Raw genomic sequence first — 21644 nt, forward strand, 5'->3', positions numbered from 1 at the left:
AAATTCACAAAATTAGCACACCTAAAAATAAAGATGATTCATTTAATTCTTTGAGCATTTGAAAATAAAAATTATTAGCCTGTAATTAAGAAAAAAAACACAATCAATAAAGTGGTAAGACTTGACAAAACGTTTGATCAGAAGCTTTTGTACATATTGAGGTAGATGGAAAAAGAAATACCAACTTCATTTGGAACAATGCTCAGCTAAAATAACACAAGTTGTCTTTTTGGCATTTTTATGCATATTATTTTAACTTTACCATACCTAACAAAAAGAACTTTTGAGGGATTAAATTTTGAATTTTGTTCCAATGACATTTAAACCACTTAATGACAATACATATACAACAAAGAGTAATTGCAAAATCTCTAAACTAAAAGTCATCTAACTTTAAATGAATGGAATAAGAATTAAATTTTTACATTTTGAATTTATCAATTTATTTAATTTTTGCTAAATAACAAGCAAGGTTCCCACAACACCTGATTTTTCAGGCATCCTGCCAATACAGATGGACAGATGAATTAATCACAGCAATTATTTTCATAAATGATACAAAATTAGATACGTTGCTAGGCACAATTATTTCACCAGTAAAAAAGGAGGAAAAAATGTTTAATTATATTAAACAAGACAGAAAACACTAAACAAGTCACAAAACAGAAATTCTACAAATTTATACAATGTTCCATCAAGTTTTAATTCTTTCAGACAAATTGATGATTCATAAAATTTTCCCGAAGTTGCTTATTGTTTGAGCACTGTTAAAAAGAATGCTGTTATGCCATATAATACTGCTGCTACTGAAGCCGCATCAAAACTAATGAACCATCCTCTTTGTACTGAACACCATTTTCTAAGTAATATTCTCGTTTTATGTATGCAGATAGTATATCTGTCAGTAGAAACACCTGAAATGAGTAAGCACATTGCATTAAAACATGAAATGAAATACAGTCGAACCTGCCTATCTCGAAAACTTCTCTCTGTCAAAGTTTTTCATTTCCCCTGCATTTACAGCATTAATTCCATTTTCCCCCCCTTGTTCATCTCGAATGAAATTTTACAAAAAAAACTCCATATCTCGGATTCCGACTACACTGCATTTCTGGAATTCGTTCCCCAGCAATATTTTTCAACTGTGAAACTTAGAGACAACAGGGATGCACCTGGACCCCCTCCAGGCGCATTACCTGTTCCTGTAACCCTGCTGTGATTCCAGGGTCACAGGAACCTGGACCCCCACAGGATTGCAGGATGCTGCCCATCATGGGTGCCCATATGCAAAATTGTAAGGGGGGGGGGCTCAGATAATTTGACCATGGTTTAGCAGGATATTTTCCCCATGGAAGTAGATTTCAGGACAGATTAGAGTCATTAAAATTTGACATTTTCATTAATGGCTGGAGAAGAAATGTTTTTACATTTTTGCAAAAAAAAAAAGTATTAAAAGCAAGGAAGTCCTAATTTCTAAGGGGGGCTCAAGCCCCCCTTGCCCCCTATATGGGCGCCCTTGCTGCCCATCCCTGCTGTGACAGCGCAGAATGTTCATAGAAATTTGTAAGGGGTGTTGTAAGGAGTATTTGCACCTTTTTTGGAGGGCTCTTGTTCCTGGGGTCTTTGTGGTACTTAGGGGCGGGGGGTGCACCTTTGCTCTTAGGGGGTGGGCTCCTCCGGCGACAGAAAGCATTTTTTGATATTAGCTCCAAGTCTTATGAGACATGCCGCTCAAGGAAAATTATATGTACAGTGCTAAAGTTATTCAGCAATTTCATCTACTCGGAAACTTAGGAGAAAGGGTACGTTGTAGAACAGTGAGAAATGCTTCCCGAGTTATACTTTCAAGTTCATTGATACCAGTTCATTTTCCCCCCTTGTGTTCTCTTAAGTTTATATCCTGCTAATGCTTAAACTGCTTTGATTAAGGAATAACTAAAAAACAACACTATTGAATGTAAATCATTGAAAGATAATTTTCATTCTTAAAAGTAAGCATTAACTGGTATTGATCAGGGGTGATTGTGAGTTCATCAAAAAATACCTGAAAGTTTCAAAGAGAGAACGGGGGAGGGGGGGGGGGGTAATCTTTGGCCCCTACTACTTAAGTGCACCTTTGCCATAGTATTAAATAGTTCTGAGTCAAAATATTGTGCGTACATTTGATTAAATTTTTAATGGGTTACAAAGTTACTTTTGAGCTGGTGCTATACAAATTACCTTGACATTTGTCCATCATAAGGGATATAGGTGTCCATCTTAAGGCTCATGCAGGTATGTTTGATGAGTATTATATAGTAAAAAAATTGCGGAGGTAGGGAGATACAAGCATAACAAAAAAAACAACATAATTCCGGTATTTTCGGACATAAAAATACCGGAAATATGTCCGAAAATACCGGAAATTCGGTAAAATACCGAAACACAATCACCCCTGATTGATACAATCATCAAAATGTGTAATGGATCCATATCATAATGTAAAATGTTAAACACTCTCAATACAAAATAATATGTTAACTCTCTGACTTTGTTCCAATTGCTTATTTTTTAAACTTTTATCAAAACCTTGGCATTTCAAAGCCTCCTTATCTTGAATTTTTACTTCCATCCTGTGAAATTTGAGATAGACAGGTTTGACTATGATAAAAAATAAAATTAAATAAAAAGTCTCTGAATTTAAACATTCAATAGTTAGTTAACCCTTGACACTGCTTCAGCGCAACAGTACTCTATATTCTTTCATTTTGTAAAGAAAGTGGCCAAAAATTACAGTCAGTATTTTACTTTAATTAAAATTTTGGAATCACAAGGAGAAATAGAGCAGTATTTCTATACTATTAAAACTAAAAAAGATACAATTAACTTGAAGATATGATACAGGGTGGCGACAGGAATTGTGAAAAAAAGTTCCCTGACTTTTCCCTGATTTCCCTGATTAAGTTCACCAAATTTCCCTGATTTACGTTACCAATAATAATGGTTTTTTTTCTTTGCTCTACTTGAAATCCATTGTATGTTTGTATAAAATGCAGTATTTTAAATGTTTTAAGTTGTGTAAAGTTGTTGAACTAAAGATATATTTTTAAAAGATGCTACTTTTTTAATAAAATGATTAAAAAAAACATATCAAGTCAATTTTTTTGGGAAAAAAACCCTACAAAACAGTATATTAAATTTTTCTACATGGAAAGATCAGAGAAAATTAAAAAAAAAAAAATACTTTACTTCCAGAAACCACTTAGCATAAGAATTTTAAGAAACTATTAAAATTTCCCTCAAAAACATGTGTATGATAGAACTAAAAAGTAATTGAAATTATTTTGAACTAAGTTTCCAAACAGTATAATAATTGTTGCAATAATAACAAGTACTAGTGAAAAAATAGAAGTAATGTAGTTATTCTTATATAACTAATTGACATATTTATGCAGAACAGATGAAACCATTTCACATCCATTCCATAGGGAGCTTTTCTCTAATCAAGAATATAGGTTTTAATGAATGAATACAGCATTTTAACAATAAAAAAATAAAGATATTTAAAGTAAGAAAAACAACGTCAAAAAAGCACAAATTGCCGATTACAGCAGACACATGTTTCGGCGTTTCAGGAAACGCCTTTCTCAATGCAAAAAGTAATGAGCTTATGAACGAAAAGACATCAAGACATCCGACAAAAGATATTTACTTAAGCACACAAGTTAACTCTATTTCAAATGATTTTAACAGTATGTAATGAAAAAAAAATCTTAGATTGCTTGCGGAACAAACAACTTTGAAATAAAAGAAAAAAAAACAATTAATTAATTTCAAAATATATAAAAGAAGAATACAACTTGGTTATAAAATTAAAGAATCACTTAAGCCTGAAGAAAAGAAAACCTTTGTAATCTGCGGTGACAAAAAATAGTATAACGGCAAAAAACAAAGTTTAGTTCAATTTTAGCAATTAAATTAAAAACGCGAAGAAGTAATAACTTTTAAGCTTTTATCAGCATTAATTCAAAAACCAAAGATTTCTTCTTGAAATCGTGATTACAGTACACTAATTACTTCGAGACAATGGAATAAAGGCAAAGGAGCTAAGGCATTAATGAAGGCTTCCTCTTTGCCTGTATGGTTGTTTATTTTACGTAGCATTGAAAGCGTAAAAGGAAATTTTAAGCTAGGTAAAATAAACAACCTAACAGACACAGAAGCAATCCTAGGAAGTTCATCCTGTGGTTAATAAGTAAGATTCAATAATTTGATGTTGAGGAAAAAAGATGCACAAATATGCGGCAGTGTATAATCGCACCTCATTAATTTTTTTTTTTTTTTTTGAACAGATAATTGGCGGAAAGTGCGTAGGGAATTAAAGTACTTAATTTTGTAAAGCAAAAAAAAAAAAAAAAAAAAATTTTCTTCACAAAATCAATTTTTCCTGATTTTTTGTAATTTTTTCAAATTTCCCTGATATTTCCCTGACTTTTCCCTGATTAATAAAGTTCCCTGACTTTTCCCTGATCTCCCTGATTTCCCTGATCTGTCGCCACCCTGTGATATATGTAACTGAGACTAATTCACTTTCAACAATTACTACAAAACTAGTACTTACAAAATTATTCCTGTTTGTGCTCAACAGACTGAGCGTACCTTTGAACGGTGGGGTGGGGGACTTCACACAAAGCGCGACGGAACACTACAACATCTAGTGGCACAAACAAACTCTATTTTAAAAGCTTTTCTGTTCAACTCTGTGTAGTGCACAATTAGCATAGCATGTTGCATTACATTTGAAGATATAATTTTAGGTGTGTTATCAGATTATTCTCTGGCTGTTAACATTTTTCCCTTTCCGTTCTTACTTTTGAAATTTTTTTTACCTGTTTTTCTCCTTTTGCTCTTATTCTTTTTGTTCGTTTATACAATATCTTTTTGAAATAGTTAATATGTCCTAACTTAATCTAAACTGGAGAACTACAAAACTATTGATTTTGGGCTGAAGTAAAAATAACATGATTCTTTTTTCATTAGCTTTATTTGTATGCATAAGTTTTCTTGTATCTCTGAAACATGCACATGCAACTTTGAGTGCAATTTGTATTTGATAAGCTGTTCTTTATATGAAAGCTTTTAGTTTGAATCTTTTTTTCTAATTTTTTTTAAAGTATAGTTTAAGTGACAAATGCTAATTTACCTGGCCTGTGTTGAATGCTAGGGTTATTCCAAAGTAAAAATTGGCATTAGCACTTCCAGAATAAATCCATAAGTACCAAACAGTTGGAGCCAGAAGTGTACAGCTTGCAAGAATGCAACAAATGATGAACCTTTGCTTCATGACTGAAATATTAAAAGAAAATAATTATTCTTCAATTAAAAGTGAAGCATATTCATATTTTTCCCCCCATTTTAACAAAATATAACATTTTTACATCATCAGAACCAGTGGTTGGAAAAACTACATTTTTTTTGTAGCGAACTACAACTACAACTACTTTAGCACAAATGTAGTTAACTACAACTACAACTACTTTTTTCAAAATGTAGCAACTACAAACTACTTTTGAAATGTAGTCGCTACTTCGCTACTTTTTAAAAATTAAATAAATAAATAACATACACATACACACCGTTTGAGATTGAATGAAAAAAATTAACAAAATTTTCAGATTGATATACATAAAATTGATTTAGATGATGAAGTGCATCAACAAAAGAGAAAAACTTAAATTTTCATTATATGAGTTAATTTTAAAGGAACTTATATTTCATAGTTAGGGATTCATAGGATAACATTAGTTATTTCATAGGAATTGATTGCTTATGAGCTTCAAGCTAGGGTTCCAGACCTGGACACCATCTCTTTTCTTACGCCCCTGATAAAATGAAATAACAGCATTTTTCTATTTTGCCAATAACCTCAAAAACTCACAACATTTAATAATTGACTTTTAATATGTTAATATATCAACACTCAATCAGTAAAAAAGACAAAATAAAGAAAAATGAAAAATATCCCAATCGGTACTACTAGTTATCCGAAACATGAAACATAACTAAAAATGATTACTTTACTTCAATGTGGAATTTTTAACAACAGTGGACTAGGGCTACAACGCAATTCGACTAACGCGAAATGTCTATATAGAGCGAGTTTTACTCGAGGAACGAATTATGCAGCGGACACGAATTCCTCACCCGCTACACGAAAATTTTCTTAACGGAAGCGCAGGGCTTATTTCACCTTCTTTCTTGGGTACTAAATATTAGTTCGACTGCATGTGCAAATGGCATTAATACCGAAAGCTTTTTGCTTAACGGGCAAAGTTTGCAGGAAACGGGAAAAAAAATCGTTTCTTTCTTTTTAAGCCATGCTCTATTCAAGGCGAATATTGGGAAAATGTGAAAGTTTCTATGCCAAACAAAGTAATGGCGTCAAACAGATACAACACATGACGTCAAAATTATATGTTAGAGGTCAGCTCGAATTTTTTAGTCTTACAAATCTGATTGGTGCAACTTTTACTCGCGTAAGACTTGCACCAGTCAGATTCGTTTGAAAATGCATTTTTTTTTAAAACTTGATTCAAAAGTAGTTTCCAGAAATTGCTACAAACTACTTTTTTTTGTAGCGAACTACTCGCTACTCTACTTTTTTAAAAAAGTAGTGCGCTACACTACAAACTACTAAAAAATGTAGCTACTACAGTAGCGCCGCTACTTGTAGCGCGCTACTTCTAACCACTGATCAGAACACAAAACAGAAGAAGATACAATAACCGGTATTGTACAAGCATGAAATGATATTTAAAGCAAAAATTAAACTTTAAGAACAACAGAATACAAAGAGAACATTTGAGGCAGTGAGAAGCAAAGGGATGTAAGTGGCAAAATTAAAAATTTGGAGATAACCAGTACAAATAGTAGGGGAACCTTTCCTCTGTCTCGGATAGTAGTAACTAGTAGCAGAGGTAGGTTCTGTTATACTGCCGTGTGCAGGTAAAGGGCAGTAACTGCAATTTTTTCATTTTTCATTTTTTTGCATTTTTGTAATCTATTATACCTTATCTTTATTGTACAAGCTCGCTTATTTGGTTTCTGCTGAAAAAACGGCGTGAAAAAGACGTCTAATTCCAACATTTCCCTATTATTAGTATTCAATCCAAAACGCGTTTCTTCAAACATCTCAAAAACTCATTTCTGCAGATATTGCCGTTTAACTGCACACAGCATGGTTTAGAAAAACTTTTCAATGAAAGTCTACCAAGGAAAGCCTACCAAGGACCTTATCTGTAAACGCATTTTACACAAAACTTGAAAATGTCCACCTTACATAACTTTGCTTCTGCCTCCTTTGTATTAGTGATGTCTTTAGCCACTTATTTACGTTCACATAAAAGCTTTTAAAAGTTAACTTAAAATAGTATCAAAAAATATTTATTAACATATTAGAGATTAACATTAAATACTTTGACATGGAAAATTTCCATTAAGGATGCAAAAAGATTGCATGTTTCACTTTATAGCTGCTGTAAATCAGACAGGAAGAGTTAAATTGAAAAAATATTTTTGCGAAAACATTTTTCCCATTGTATCGAGCTAAATAATCAAACAATGAAACTCCAATTCAAAGCTTTCACATAAAATAAGCCACAATTCAGTACTTACAATGAAAGAAATGACTCCAAATTGGTAGTAAAGAAAAATAGAATGCTACATCCCCTATGCTTGGATAAGATTTGAAGATGCTTATAATCATAAGCTGTACAAATAGAAGAAATATTGGCTCCTTTCTAAGAAGATAAAAAGAAAGAAAAACAACAGTAAGCATTAATCAAACATGAAGATTACTGTACACCCTTGTGCAATTTAATGCCAAAGAAAAAAAAAGTTATACAGTGGAATCCTGATTCTATGTTTCCTGTTGAACCAGTGATAAAAACGTTCCAAGCGGGAAAACATAAAGGTGAGGCCGTTTTAAACATTTATGCATATTGTTTAAAAATTAACGCTTATTCCATGAAATACAGTAGGATACCTTTATAATGCCAACCTATATAACGCAATTCTCTATAAAACGCACAACTTTTCAGAAGTAAACAATTAAAAAAATTCCTGTTTTGCTTTGCAAACGTAAAAATTGATAGCAAATTAAATTTAGAAACAGTTTTTCATCTTTCCATCTTAATCCAAAGCTTTTAAATGAAATTTAGTACTCACAGTAAACAGAAAATACCAGATGGCTATTGCAAATGCAGCTGTTATACAAACCATGAAGCTAGGAGAAGTGCTGGATAATTCACTTTCTTTTGATTGTGAAACATTTATTTGTGAATAACTAATTGTAATATTAGTGCTTTAATACTCATTGCAGGTAAAACTCATTCTGAAATGCTAATACATAGATATATTCTTTGTATTAGTTTCAAAATTTGTGGAATGATCTTGATTATGACGCAAAAACCTGTATAACACAAAAGGTCTGGTCCTAATGTGTGCTTCTACTGTAGTGGAAAAAAAAAAAACGTATCCTTTACTTAGTTTTTTGTTGTTTGATACAATATCATTTGTAGCACTATTTATGCTAATAAATTTTCGCAAATTTGCCTCTTAGTTGGCATTTACAATTAAAAACAGTTTTGGAGTTTTTATGCTTAAAATCACAAAAAAAAAAAAAAAAAATTATGTGTGAGACTTAGAGATGAAAATTGATTTTGATCTGTTTGTAGTAAAACATTAAGTGGACTTTCTGAAAAAGTGTAATATACAATTTGAATTACTTTAGCATTATCAGTGTAGCCTTTTTCGGGTAACAGCAAAAAATTACGTGGGAAGCGGAATGGACAACATAAAATCAGGGTTCCACTGTATTAAACTTATTTATTAGCTAAAACATTACAAAAAACACATAAACTATTTTTGCTTTTCTTAATAATTAGTATTAATATTCTAATTATACTGAACATGATTTGTCTATTCCAACCAAATCCAAGCAAGTTCTTTAGCTTTTATATAGGAACTAGGTAAGACCTCATTCGGAGTACGCTGTTTATTTTTAGTCTCATCTCAGGAAAGACATTTCCAGGGTGGCGACAGGAATTGTGAAAAAAAGTTCCCTGACTTTTCCCTGATTAAGTTCACCAAATTTCCCTGATTTACGCTACCAACGATAATGGTTTTCTTTCTTTGCTCTACTTGAAATTCATTGTATGTTTGTATAAAATGCAGTATTTTAAACGTTTTAAGTTGTGTAAAGGGAGGAACCTACAAAACAGTATATTAATTTTTATACATGAAAGGATTATAGAAATTAAAAAAAAAAAAACTTTACTTCCAGAAACCACTTAGAATAAGAATTTTAAGAAACTATTAAAATTACTCTTAAAAACATATGTGTATTTATGATAGAACTAAAAAGTAATCAAAATTATTTTGAACTAAGTTTTCAAACAGTATAATAATTGTAGCTAGAATAACAAGCAATAGTGAAAGAATAGAAGTAATGTAGTTATTCTTATATAACTAATTGACATATTTATGCAAAACAGATGAAACCATTTGACATCCATTCATAGGGAGCTGTTCTCTAATCAAGAACATAGGTTTTAATGAATGAATACAGCATTTTAACAATAAAAAAATAAAGATATTTACTTAAGTACACAAGTTAACTCTATTTCAAAATGATTTCAGTATGTAACGAAAAAAATTCTTAAGATTGCTTTTGTAACAAACAACTTTGAAATGCAAGAAAAAAAAAAGCAAAAAAAAAAAAAGAAAAAGGAAAAAAAAAGGCAAAAAAAAAAAAAAAAAAAGCAATTAGTTAATTTCAAAATATACAAAAGAAGAATACAACTTGGTTATAAAATTAAAGAATCACTTAAATCTGAAGAAAAGACAGTGACAACAAATAGTATAACGGCAAAAAACAAAGTTTTTTTTAAATTGAAAGTTCAACTTTAGCAATTAAATTAAAACGCAAAGAAGTAATAACTTTTAAGCTTTTATGGTATTAATTCAAAAACCAAAGATTTCTTCTTGAAATCGTGATTACAGTACGCTAATTACTTCGAGACAATGGAATAAAGGCAAAGGAGCTAAGGCATTAATGAAGGCTCCCTCTTTGCCTGTATGGTTGTTTATTTTACGTAGCATTGGAAGCGTAAAAGGAAATTTCAAGATAGGTAAAGTAAAAACCTAACAGACACAGAAACAATCTTAGGAAATACACATCCTGTGGTTAATAAGTAAGATAAAATACTTTGACATTGAGGAATAAAGATGCACAAATATGCGGCAGTGTATAATTGCACCTCATTAATTTTACCCTTTTTTTTTGAACAGATTGGCAGAAAATGAGTAGGGAATTAGAGTACTTAATTTTGTAAAGCAAAAAAAAATTGTTTCTTCATAAAATCAATTTTTCCTGATTTTTTGTTATTTTTTCAAAATTCCCTGATTAATAAAGTTTCCTGACTTTTCCCTGATTTCCCTGATCTGTCGCCACCCTGATTTCTTTATTGGAAAGGGTTCAAATAAGAGCTACTAGACTAATAAGGGGAATTTCAGATTTAGATTATGATACCAGAGTTAAAAGGCTTAATATGTACCGCCTGGAGCAAAGGAGAGTCGGAGGGGACATGATTCAGTTGTTTAAATTTATCAAAATGAAAGAAATAATGGGTTAAATTTTTGCATGGAAAGCAAGACAAAGGGTCATTGTTTTAAGCTATTCAAATCTCAGGCTAACCTGGAAATGAGGAAAAATTACCACTTTAGTAGGGTCGTGGGCACTTGGAACAGCTTACCGGAAAAGGCTGTAATGAGCAAGGGGATGGATAGCTTTAAGAAGGCCATTGATTGTCATTGGGGACTAATAAACTGACTAGGAAAAGCCTAGCTAGGTCTGTTGCTGGTTGTCACATTTGTATTTTTATTTGTATGACCATCTTTGGCTTTTATCAGCAACTCAAATCCATCAGGCATTGCTTTGATTAATTTTTGCAAATATTTTTAACGCTATCATTCTAAAACCAAATGCAAATTATAACAGAAATAAGCTAGCCTTTAATACAATCTCAGTTTCTAAGACAACAGACCAAAGATTTTTGAGAGGGTTCTCATCAGGTGTGTTTCCTGACCAGCCCTGAAATATCATGTTGATAAAGTCCTTCACTGTTTTGGACACACGGCAGGCGGAAGATCTCTTTTTAAAAAAAAGCTGTACCATCTGGAATCAAGGTTTAGCTGCGAAATAACTTGCTTACTTAAATTGTCTATACATGTTTACTAGTCTTACAAGGATTTGTTTGGCAATAATATGAAACATATTGTGTTTAGCTATTGGGTCATTCCATATAAAATCAACAAATGGGCCGTGCCGCACCATTTTTGATTTTGATGAAATTTGGTTGGTAATATGTACCAACATCATGTACTCCAAAACAGCTTGTTTTATTTCTTGAAAAAAAAATTTCTCTGAGATATAGCCCTTTCTTTGTTCCACGAATGCGTAAAATTTGCCTTTTTTAACCTTTCTTCTGGGAGCTGTAGTGGATTTATTTATATTAGTCGAAAGATCAAATACGGCTTATTGTAAAGCTAAAAAAATGAACTTTTGTTTGTGCATAATTAAAAACTATTTAAGTTAAACCTAAATAGAAAAATTTCAAGGTCAAAACGTGGTTAAAAAACTGCTGTTTTGGTTATTTTGAGAATGAAACTAACAACAAAGGACTTTCAGTAACAGGCTAATTTTTTTTTCTGTTGCACTTAGGTATACATACTAGAAGCAGAAGAAAAATTAAGCTACTACTGATAGTCCTTCATTATGAAAAAATTGCTTAAACTTGAGAAAAAATGAAAAATGTACTTTTTTACCCTCCAAAAAAGCCCGGTAGGTAAGGGGATAAAAATCTAAAAATGCTATAGCAAGAAGCTGTCACATTGCCCTTTAAAACAAAACAAAAACTGTCTTGTTATTCCAAGGCCTAGAGGAGATATAAACGTTTCAAAACTGAAACATTTAGGGGTTTTTTTTTTTGGCACAAGTTGGAATATTATGAGCGTTAAATGAATCTCTTTGTGAAATTTGTTTATTTAAAAAAAAAAAAAATTGCCCTCAGCTAGCAGACGACATTTTCCAATAAACTGCTACAGTAAAAAACTATAGAATTAGACACAAAACATAATTAAAATAAATCAAATAACCACTTGATAAAATTTTACATTGCTACGTTTTTACATTGTCCTTTAAAACAAAACAGAAACTATCCTTTTATTTCTTGGTGAAATGCAGATATAAGCTTTTAAAATAATACAAAACGACCGTCTGCATGCTATTTGATACAATGTTTAAAAAAAAAAAAAAAAAACATGCTAGTTACCAAATGAAACACATTTGAGGTAAATTTAACTGAAATATAGTGAAATAAAATTCTGTACAATAAATGACGTTCAGGTTTAAGTAAATATTCTTACACAATATAATTTTACACAAAAATTGCTTTTAGTTTTTACTTCGTGTTTACAGTTTTGTGTCTAGCGTTTTACTGGAATGTTTTTGTTGACAGTAACAGCCTTGAATTCTTCTAACAGAGATGGCAAACGGACATGAAGAATCCCGAGGCTGACAGGAACAAAACTGCAAAGTTCTTGTTTGTGGGACAGGAATTGCAAGTTCGAACCTTGCCTGCAATTGATGTTTAGTGTCTTCAATATTTTGCTTTGGACAAAATACAAATCCAATATTTTTGATATTTTTTGAGCAGTACTCAAACATATCAAGCGGATTTTTAATTTGGTTTTCTAATGTTCTTTGAAGACTAGCTTTTCTTCACAATCCTTTTAACAGCCCCACCAATACCGTCACATGGTCCCTTTCCATGGCATGTGGCGAAAAAATGCCACTCAGCTTTCATTCCAAAATCCTGCTGGTGGTAACACAAGTTTATGAAATTTTTCTTGTTCTTGTGCTGGGCAGCTGACCTATCAGAAAAATAAATTATTCTCTTCAGATCAGGAAAGTATGCCTTTAAATTTTCAATTACTAGTTTCTGTAAAGCGTGAAAAGCTACAGTACTATGTTCTAATGAGTCACTAATTACGCAAAAGCAACGGTTTTTCAACTCTTCATTTTCTTTTAAGTATAACATAAAGGGATGAACTGTTATTTGGTTGCTTGACCAATGATATACTTGTACTTCATCTTGTATAATGAAAGAAAAATTTTCAGAAAAGTCCCCCATTAATGTATGCATTCTTTCTCTTGCAGATCTTTCTTCGTTAAGTTCATGAATTCTGTTTGTTTTTTGCTATGAAATGATGAACTTTAAGTTTCTCTAACATTTTATGTAACTTCTCCAAATATTCTGCAAAAGGAAGAAGACTGGTTGACAGCTCGCAGCAGTCGGTAGATACCCATTGTGAAAATTTTATCTCTGTTTCATCCTTTTCAAAATCTTTCTATCCTTCTTCAAGTATTTCCCGCAGCTTATCAGTTCCTGCACATTCACTACACTTTGCAAGAATACAAGAATCTTTATCAGTGTTGCAGACCATACAAGTGAGGAGATACTTGTAGTCCATGTCTGATTTCAAGGCCGAGAGCATTAGTTTTACATTCTGGTGGATGATGCATACACATGCAGAATGAGTTCCAAATGCTCCGGCTAGAATACAGAATTTAGGTCTCAGATCTGCAAATTTTGAAAACCCTATCTTTGTAAGAGGATATTTTTCTTTGAAAGCTCTATAAAGTTCTTTAAGGTTGCATAAAATTAACCTTTTTGGACATTAACTTTTCTTCATCAGGTTTTCTGACTGATATGCAGTCTCTTTGTCCGGCCAGAATTCTACTGTTCTCCTCATTTTTGTAAAATTGATGTACAGTTTTGATTGAGTCTTCATCAAGCTTATTCCTGGCTTTATTCTTTCGAATTTCTGGCAGAATACCGTCTTTTTGTACTAAATATTTGGATTGTCGAGCAAGGTACTGACTGACGTTAAATTGCCTCTGGATTTTATCAATGCTTCAACTACTAGGAACTAAATTTAAAATATTTACTTTTTCCTTGTGTAGAAAATGCACCTTACATTTTTTTCTTTTAGCTTGTGAATAAGTTGTTCATACTCATTAGCTAAATTACAATGCACGTTTTGTGAGAAATTCTCATTGCCAGCAGAAATGTTCAAATCAAAGGCTTTACTTAGTTTTTCAGCTGCAGATTTAGCTATTTTACTAACTTTCTTCATTAAAATTGAATCCCTTTCTTCAACTGAACGCTTCTGTGCATTTACTGGAGAAATGTTAAGGGCTATGCAAGCTTTGTTTACTTCTTTGACGAGAGCAGGTTTCGGTTCAAAAGAGCCTAAGCACTCATTTTCAATGTCACTATCTGTGCCTCGTTTAGAGGTTCTAATTTTGTCCAAACATCTTGAACATAACACTTTTCCTGGAATTAATTTCAGATTAGAATTGCACATTGAAAGTTCAATTGATTTGTCTTAGGGATTTGTAATAGGTTTTGAGTGAATATTGTAGGGGTCGGAGCAAGATTTTCCATAAATATAAAAGTATCTGTTCAAAAACTTTTCCCTATGAAAAGTACAAACATTCTCTATATCACTGCATCCTGTTCTGATTGAAAATAATTTTATATCTTCATCTGCGAATTCAAGAACTGAATGTAATTTTGAATGTTTAGGGTAATGTAATTTATGACATATCTCTTTTGTAAAGGTTCCAATAGAGCAATAGTCCTCCATCATACAACTTAACCTTTGTAACAAAGGTTTCGTTCTAAGAGCGCTGCATTGTCAAATCAAATAAAAGACTTGAGAGAAAAAGCAGAAGCTGAGTTGTTTATGAGAAACTTACATTATCTGGAAATTTAATTCTATGTCGTTTGGAAAACTAATTCGTTATTTGCATTGCCACATTGGTAATTATCGTTGACTAAAATCCAAAATTTAAAAAAAATGTTTACACTTCATAATAAAACCATTTGTGCTATAAATGCCAAATAGAACATAATTTTAAGTGGTTATTAGATTTAATTTAAATCGGTTTTGTGACTAATTATATCGAAAAATTAACAAATTTTACAAAGCAGATTCATTTAATACTCATAATATTCCAACTTGTGCTTAAAAAAAAAAAAAAAAGTTTCAGTTTTGAAACGCTTATATCTCCTCTACGCCTTGGAATAACAAGACAGTTTTTGTTTTGTTTTAAAGGGCAATGTGACGGCTTCTTGCTATAGCATTTTTAGATTTTTATCCCCTTACCTACCGGGCTTTTTTGGAGGGTGAAAAAGTACATTTTTCATTTTTTCTCAAGTTTAAGCAATTCTTTCATAATGAAGGACTATCAGTAGTAGCTTAATTTTTCCTCTGCTTCTAGTATGTATACCTAAGTGCAACAGAAAACAAAATTAGCCTGTTACTAAAAGTCCTTCGTTGTTATTTTCATGCCCAAAATAACCAAAACAGCAGTTTTTTAACCACCTTTTGACCTTGAAATTTTTATAGTTAGGTTTAACTTAAATAGTTTTTTATTATGCACAAACAAAAGTTCATTCTTTTAGCTTTACAATAAGCCGTATTTGATCTTTCGACTAATATAAATAAATCCACTACAGTTCCCAGGATAAAGGTCAAAAAAAGCAAATTTTACGCATCTGCGAAGCAAAGAAAGGGCTATATCTCAGGGAAAAAATTTTTTCTAGAAATAAAACAAACTGTTTTGGAGTACATGATGTTAGTACATATTACCAACCAAATTTCATCAAAATCTGAAATGGTGCGGCACGGATGTTTCTGAAAATTTGTTGATTTTATATGGAATGACTCTATTGTAACATGTTTTATGGTGGTCTGATTTTTAACTTGGTAATTTTATTGGCTCCACCTACGCTTACTTCAGATTTTTAAGCAATCTCTTTTTCTGTACGATTAGTACTTTCATTAAGAGTAATATTGGATGATTAATTTTTGTGTGCTAAATCTATGTTTTTAGTTTCGCAAAGACAATGACTTACAAGTAGTAATATATGGGGGAAAAAAATGTACTCAAAAGATGGAAAACTTTGTTATGGTATAGAATATCATAACTAGCAACAACACATAACCAACACAGTGACAAAAACAAAATAAATAGTGATATTCCGGAGGCTATGTGATTATCAATCAAACTATCAAAATTTCTCTCTTGTTAACAGTAACTCCTGCAAGGGTATACAATGCATTTCCAAATAAATAAATAAAATAAAGACCAACACTGAGGATTAGTTGAGAGGAATGGAATTTAAACAGAATATTTGGAGAAGTAGCATACTGATTTGAAGTATTGTCTCAGAATTAAATTTATGTAAGAATAGTCTTTTTAAATGTACAGTGGTACACTACTAACTTTAACTGCTGCAGTCACCATGGGTTTGGCTATTATACACACCAAATAGAACAAGGTAATGTTATATATTTTAAAAACCTCACTCCAGGGAAGAAAAGTTCTTCTATTGTTGGTTCCTACTGAACTGACTTGGAAAAGAAAATCTCTGAGGTGATCCAAAATTTTCAGCATCAAATTTCATGCCTCACTTCAGTATTAGGTTGTAAAGTATGCCAAGGAGCCTTTATTTAATATATCAATCCATTAATAATGCTGGGTACTCATTGGTTGCAAACTATGTGCCTTAAAATAATCAATCTTAATATTAGTTACAAAAATCCGCAGAAGGGGTGGGGGGCAGCATTATTTGCTCTTTACGGATTTATGTTACCTAAAAGTATTTGAGAATCTTTGGAAAATTAAAAAAAAAATTGCACTCTAATTATAACAAATCATTTTTATTGAAAGTATCACTTTCAGTGACATCTGCACAAATCTATGGTGCAGAGAAGGGGTGCTCTGGGGGGTCGAAACCCCTTCCAAAGGCTTTGATTTTATCATTTTTGCCAATCCAAATACAGTAATCTATATACACTACCTGGTCATTCGTCACCGGACACCCCTCGAAAAGTGAGTAGGAGAGTCCATACATGTCATGCATACATACGTCAAACCATCTATAGAAGGTTGAGAACGGTGTGCCGAGACTCAGAACCACTATTGTTGTTAAAATGAACAAGCGACGTGAACTTCAAGCGGAGAAAGAGGAATGATTATTGGAGTCCATAGGTTTGAGCATTCAGTCAGAGAGATTAGCGGGGAATTTCAGATACCTCACGCTACCGTGGGTGATGTGATATCAAAATGGGAGAGAGATGGAGTGATAATATGCCAACCCAGACCAAGTAAATTGACTAAATTGACGGATGGAGACCTTCAAAGCCTGAAGCGTGTGGTGATGGCAAATCGCATGGAATTGCTAGAAAAGGTGGCAGATCAGTTTTGATCAAGCACATCGAATAAAGCAAGTGATCATACGGTTCGACAGGAAATTGCAAAACTTTCCATGGGCGAGAAGCGGCTCACAAGCCAAATAACACAAGCGAGAATGCGACCCGTTGATTGGAGCGATGCAAAGAACACCGTGACTGGACACTAGATAAGTGGAAAACCATCCTGTGGAGTGATGAATCACGCTACCACTTGTGGCGGTCCGACAGATATGTGTGGGTGTGGTGAATGCCTGGTGAACGATATTTACAGGACTGTGTGGTCTACTGTGTGCGGAGTACCAGTGAAATTTGGTGGAGGTGGGATAATGGTGTAGTCATGTTTTTTGTGGTGTGGGCTTGGTCCACTTATTGCAGTGGGTGGAATCATGAATGCCGAGAGGTACCAAGTAGTTCTGGACAACCACGCGTTACCTACCTTGTGGCAATACTTCGGAAATGGCCCTTTTCTCTTTCAACAAGACAATGCACCATGCCATACCGCCCATGTTATTACTACCTGGTTCAAAGACATGGATGTGGAAAATTTTGATTGACCTGCCCAGAGTCCAGACCTTAACCCCATCGAGCATTTTTGGGATGTGTTGGAGCGGCAGCTGAAAGCCAGGCCAACCCGGCCCGGAAACAAGACTGAGCTCTACGCCATGTTGATGGAAGAATGGAGCCTGATTCCCGTTGCAATATATTGTCACTTAGTAGAAAGTCTTTCTCAAAGAGTTGCAGCTGTCATTGTAGCAAATGGTGGCCCTACAAGCAATTGATGCAGTGTAAGTCCGCTTTACGTGACTTGTATGAGGTGTCTGGTGACGAATGGCAAGGTAGTGTACATGTAAGGATTTTTTTGACCAAAACAATCTCTAGAGAAGGTAAATTCTGGTTGTGCTAGTGGTACCAATGTCTGATGAATTCATCTCATTCAGCAAAACGTCATCATCACTTCTACCTCAAGCATTAGAAATGCTAGACCTTCAAAAACTTTTTTTCAAATGACATCACTTTTAATGTCCAACCATGCAAAAGTCACACTACACCCCAGGGTCCCCCGTACCTACCACTATACATGTTTTAATCAGTTGGGTGGGGCTCTGATGACGGCTGCTTTTTTTTATCCAGACCAAGAGCGGAGCTACCCCTGATCCAGCACCTCCAAAGGCCTTTTTTTTGGGAATGGGAACTTCGAGGATTTTGTGACCATGAACATATTCAATATTCCCCTGTCACCATTCATGAACCTGGAGCATCATCGATTGGCTGGTATCAAAATCAGCACTCTCCAGTTACGAGTCAAATGCCTTACCAATCAGGTCACAATGGCCAGTTCAACTACACAGTAGTTCCATTGATGAACTCCTTCATTTTCCAGGAATTGATTTACAGGACTCTAAGTCAGATGGTAATTAAAGGTAAACTGCACTGAGGAGAACAGTCAACTTTTATATAAAAATGCCTTTTGAAAAAAATTTTCTATTTAAAATACAACATATATGTACTGGTAATTAATCTAGTAATTTACTTTTCAAAAAAATCATTATTATTTGCCAAAATGTTCCACAGATAGCTGCTGTACAGTTTAATAACTGTTCACAAAATATTACACTATTATATAACAAACTCCGACACTCACTTTAACCTCTTATTTTTCATAACATGTTTTGCATATTACTGTTATATTATTACATGTACAAACAAATGCTACAGTAAATATAATACACATAAATAACTAGAACAAACAAATGACATTTAAAACAATACAAGAGTTTTGACAACAAACAAGACATACAATGTTTTCAATGAAATAATAATTATCTCAACAGAAAATATTAAACGACAAAGAAATCAATATAGTACCTTAATCTAATAGCAAGTGGAGCAGTGTACACAAACACATTTAGTTGGAATGTACACAGGAAAAAAATACGAAAATGTTCAAACATCTCAGTAAAAAAGTACCAAAACAGCCCAATATTTGGAGTCAAATCTGGGAAAGATAACCTGAAACACAAAGTTACATTTTTGAAATGCAAATAAATACTGATTTCCTGTAAAAAAATGATTTGAAAAAAAAAAAAAAAAACTCTAAATTACCAGTCAGTCACTAAATAAAAAATGTATTAAATCATGAAAATAGACGTAATCATAATAGCAGAATAAAAAACTACAGTATAACCCCGATTTAACGCTTGTCAAAGGGTTCGAAAAAGTTATCGTTAAATCAAGGAGCATATAAGTTCAATGCAGTTAATATGGACCAGTGAAATGTATCATTAATTTGATGTCTTTATTTTGTTTTTCGTGGATGAGTTTTAATTTTACACAGAAGCGGTATGGCATACAGGTAAAACTTTCCACTCTTTCAAAATACAAACCCCCGAGATTGCTGAAAGAATGCAATTAACAGTACTTTCAAAATCATTTATCCTCAAAAAGAAAGACTTCTGAAACGAAAGTTATTACATACTCGTACAAATCAAAGCTCATTGAAGAAGAGCTTTTAAAAGGATCAAAGGAGGATGAAACCAACACGGATACTGATATCAATGACACACAATCAACAACTTTTCCACTGAAAGTTTTAAGCCATTCCTTGACAATGGCAAATGATCTTTTTGATTTGTTAGTGAAGGGTAGTTAATGTCTTATAGTATACATCTGTAGTTGGGGGGGGGGGGGGGGGTAGAATACTTGGGGAATGCATCTTTTTATAGATTTGATGTCAAGGTTCACAAAATTATGCAAGGTCAAAAAACTCAAGTTTTATTACTTATGCTGCCTTTAACTAAAAAAACACTTTTATTTAAAGGTGATTTGGCCATGAATGAATTTGCATTATTCAACAATAATAAAACAAATATTTTTTTTTGGAATGGGGGTCTTCCCTCAACTACAGCACCAATAGTACGTTAAAACAGCCCTGAATGCATTTGAAACACATTTAAGGGGGAAAAGCAATAGGAAGAAATTACAAAATATTATAAGAATTCAAATGAATATTTTTATTTAAAAAAAATGTTTATACATACGTGAACCCATACGTTGACAACAAAAAATTCCATGAACTTGTAACTTTATGAGAATAAAAAAGTAACAGAACAGATGATGAAAGAAATAAAATGGCAGTACTCATCAGTCTTAATATGATAATCATTTTGTTCTTGTGATAATTACTTTTCTGAAAGAAAAAAAAAGGGTACACTTTACATTTAGCTGAAATAATATGTTTGAAAATAAAAATACATCAATTCATTTCAAAAAGTGACAAATGGAAATATCATGGGAAAAAAAAATTCTAGCATGTTTTGAAATAAAACATCATATAAAACAGTTGATGCATTTTTAAAACATACTTCCTCAAGAAGTATTCACCAGAAAATTTACAAAAATTATATTTAATACAAAATAAAATTGGACTAACTGGAGGCAGTAAAATTATTAGATTTTTTTAAAGGAAAATAGTTAACTTCACACGTACAGAAGTTAATATCAAGTCTTTTTAAAAATAAAAAGAAAATATCAAAATAATTAAGACAGAAGGTTTAAAGAATGAAATTATTTTTCACATTTTATATTTATTGTTAATTTTCCAACTTAAATAAAAATTTGGTTACGTCACATGTTATTTTACAAATATATTTTTTTCAGTTTTTCCTTTTTTGAAAAGTTGAACTTGAGACCAAGCAAGTTGAAACATATGTAAACAATGTTTCATAGTTCCATTTTTCACAATGTTTTCCCCCACAAAAAGTTACGTATTACTTCCTTGTACAAGCAAAGAACCTTTTACAAGAAAAATCTCTCTAATTTCAAAGTTCTCAACTTTTCATTTTATTCACTCTTAAATGAATTTCAACTATTTCTTAAATGATGGCTGTAATCGGGTAACACATATGCATGGTCATTTGAAATTCTCATTTTGCGAATGTTCAAGATCATTTAGTTGAGTGTTGTTGTGACCTGTGTAAGTATACACTTATGAGTAACGTGTCTTGTACAGATCAAAAACCATTTGTCATGAAAGTTTAAATTGCCTAGTCGTAAAACTGTTGGAAGTTTGTCTGTAGATTATACACTGCATCCAGCTCTTCCCTTTCTGCTTCCGACTGGATGTTCTTTAAAAGGGGCTAGTTACTTGTTTTTTTAACAAATTAATGTCAATTACATGTCTTTTTCATGTCAAGGTGTTCTTTCCTAAACTTTACTCAAATACCTTTTTAATACTTTACTGTATATGTTTGAAGATGCAATTTCAGTTTTTAAATTTC

General features: G+C 32.5%; 1 protein-coding gene across 1 annotated transcript in view; it reads right to left on the bottom strand.

The window, feature by feature from the left end:
* Positions 1–661: 661 nt before the first annotated feature.
* The window catches only part of LOC129221271 (phosphatidylinositol glycan anchor biosynthesis class U protein-like), a 37108-nt gene continuing 16125 nt past the window's right edge, over positions 662–21644 (bottom strand). The window contains exons 8-12 of the mRNA XM_054855727.1: positions 20406–20554; positions 19234–19377; positions 7654–7778; positions 5183–5325; positions 662–914 (exon numbers count right to left, since the gene is read on the bottom strand). Of these exons, the coding sequence (XP_054711702.1) occupies positions 804–914; positions 5183–5325; positions 7654–7778; positions 19234–19377; positions 20406–20554 (672 nt within the window). The 3' untranslated portion in view covers positions 662–803. The remainder of the gene's footprint in view (positions 915–5182; positions 5326–7653; positions 7779–19233; positions 19378–20405; positions 20555–21644) is intronic.

The sequence above is a fragment of the Uloborus diversus genome, chromosome 4 (assembly GCF_026930045.1).
Source record: "Uloborus diversus isolate 005 chromosome 4, Udiv.v.3.1, whole genome shotgun sequence".
NCBI classification, from domain to species: domain Eukaryota; kingdom Metazoa; phylum Arthropoda; class Arachnida; order Araneae; family Uloboridae; genus Uloborus; species Uloborus diversus.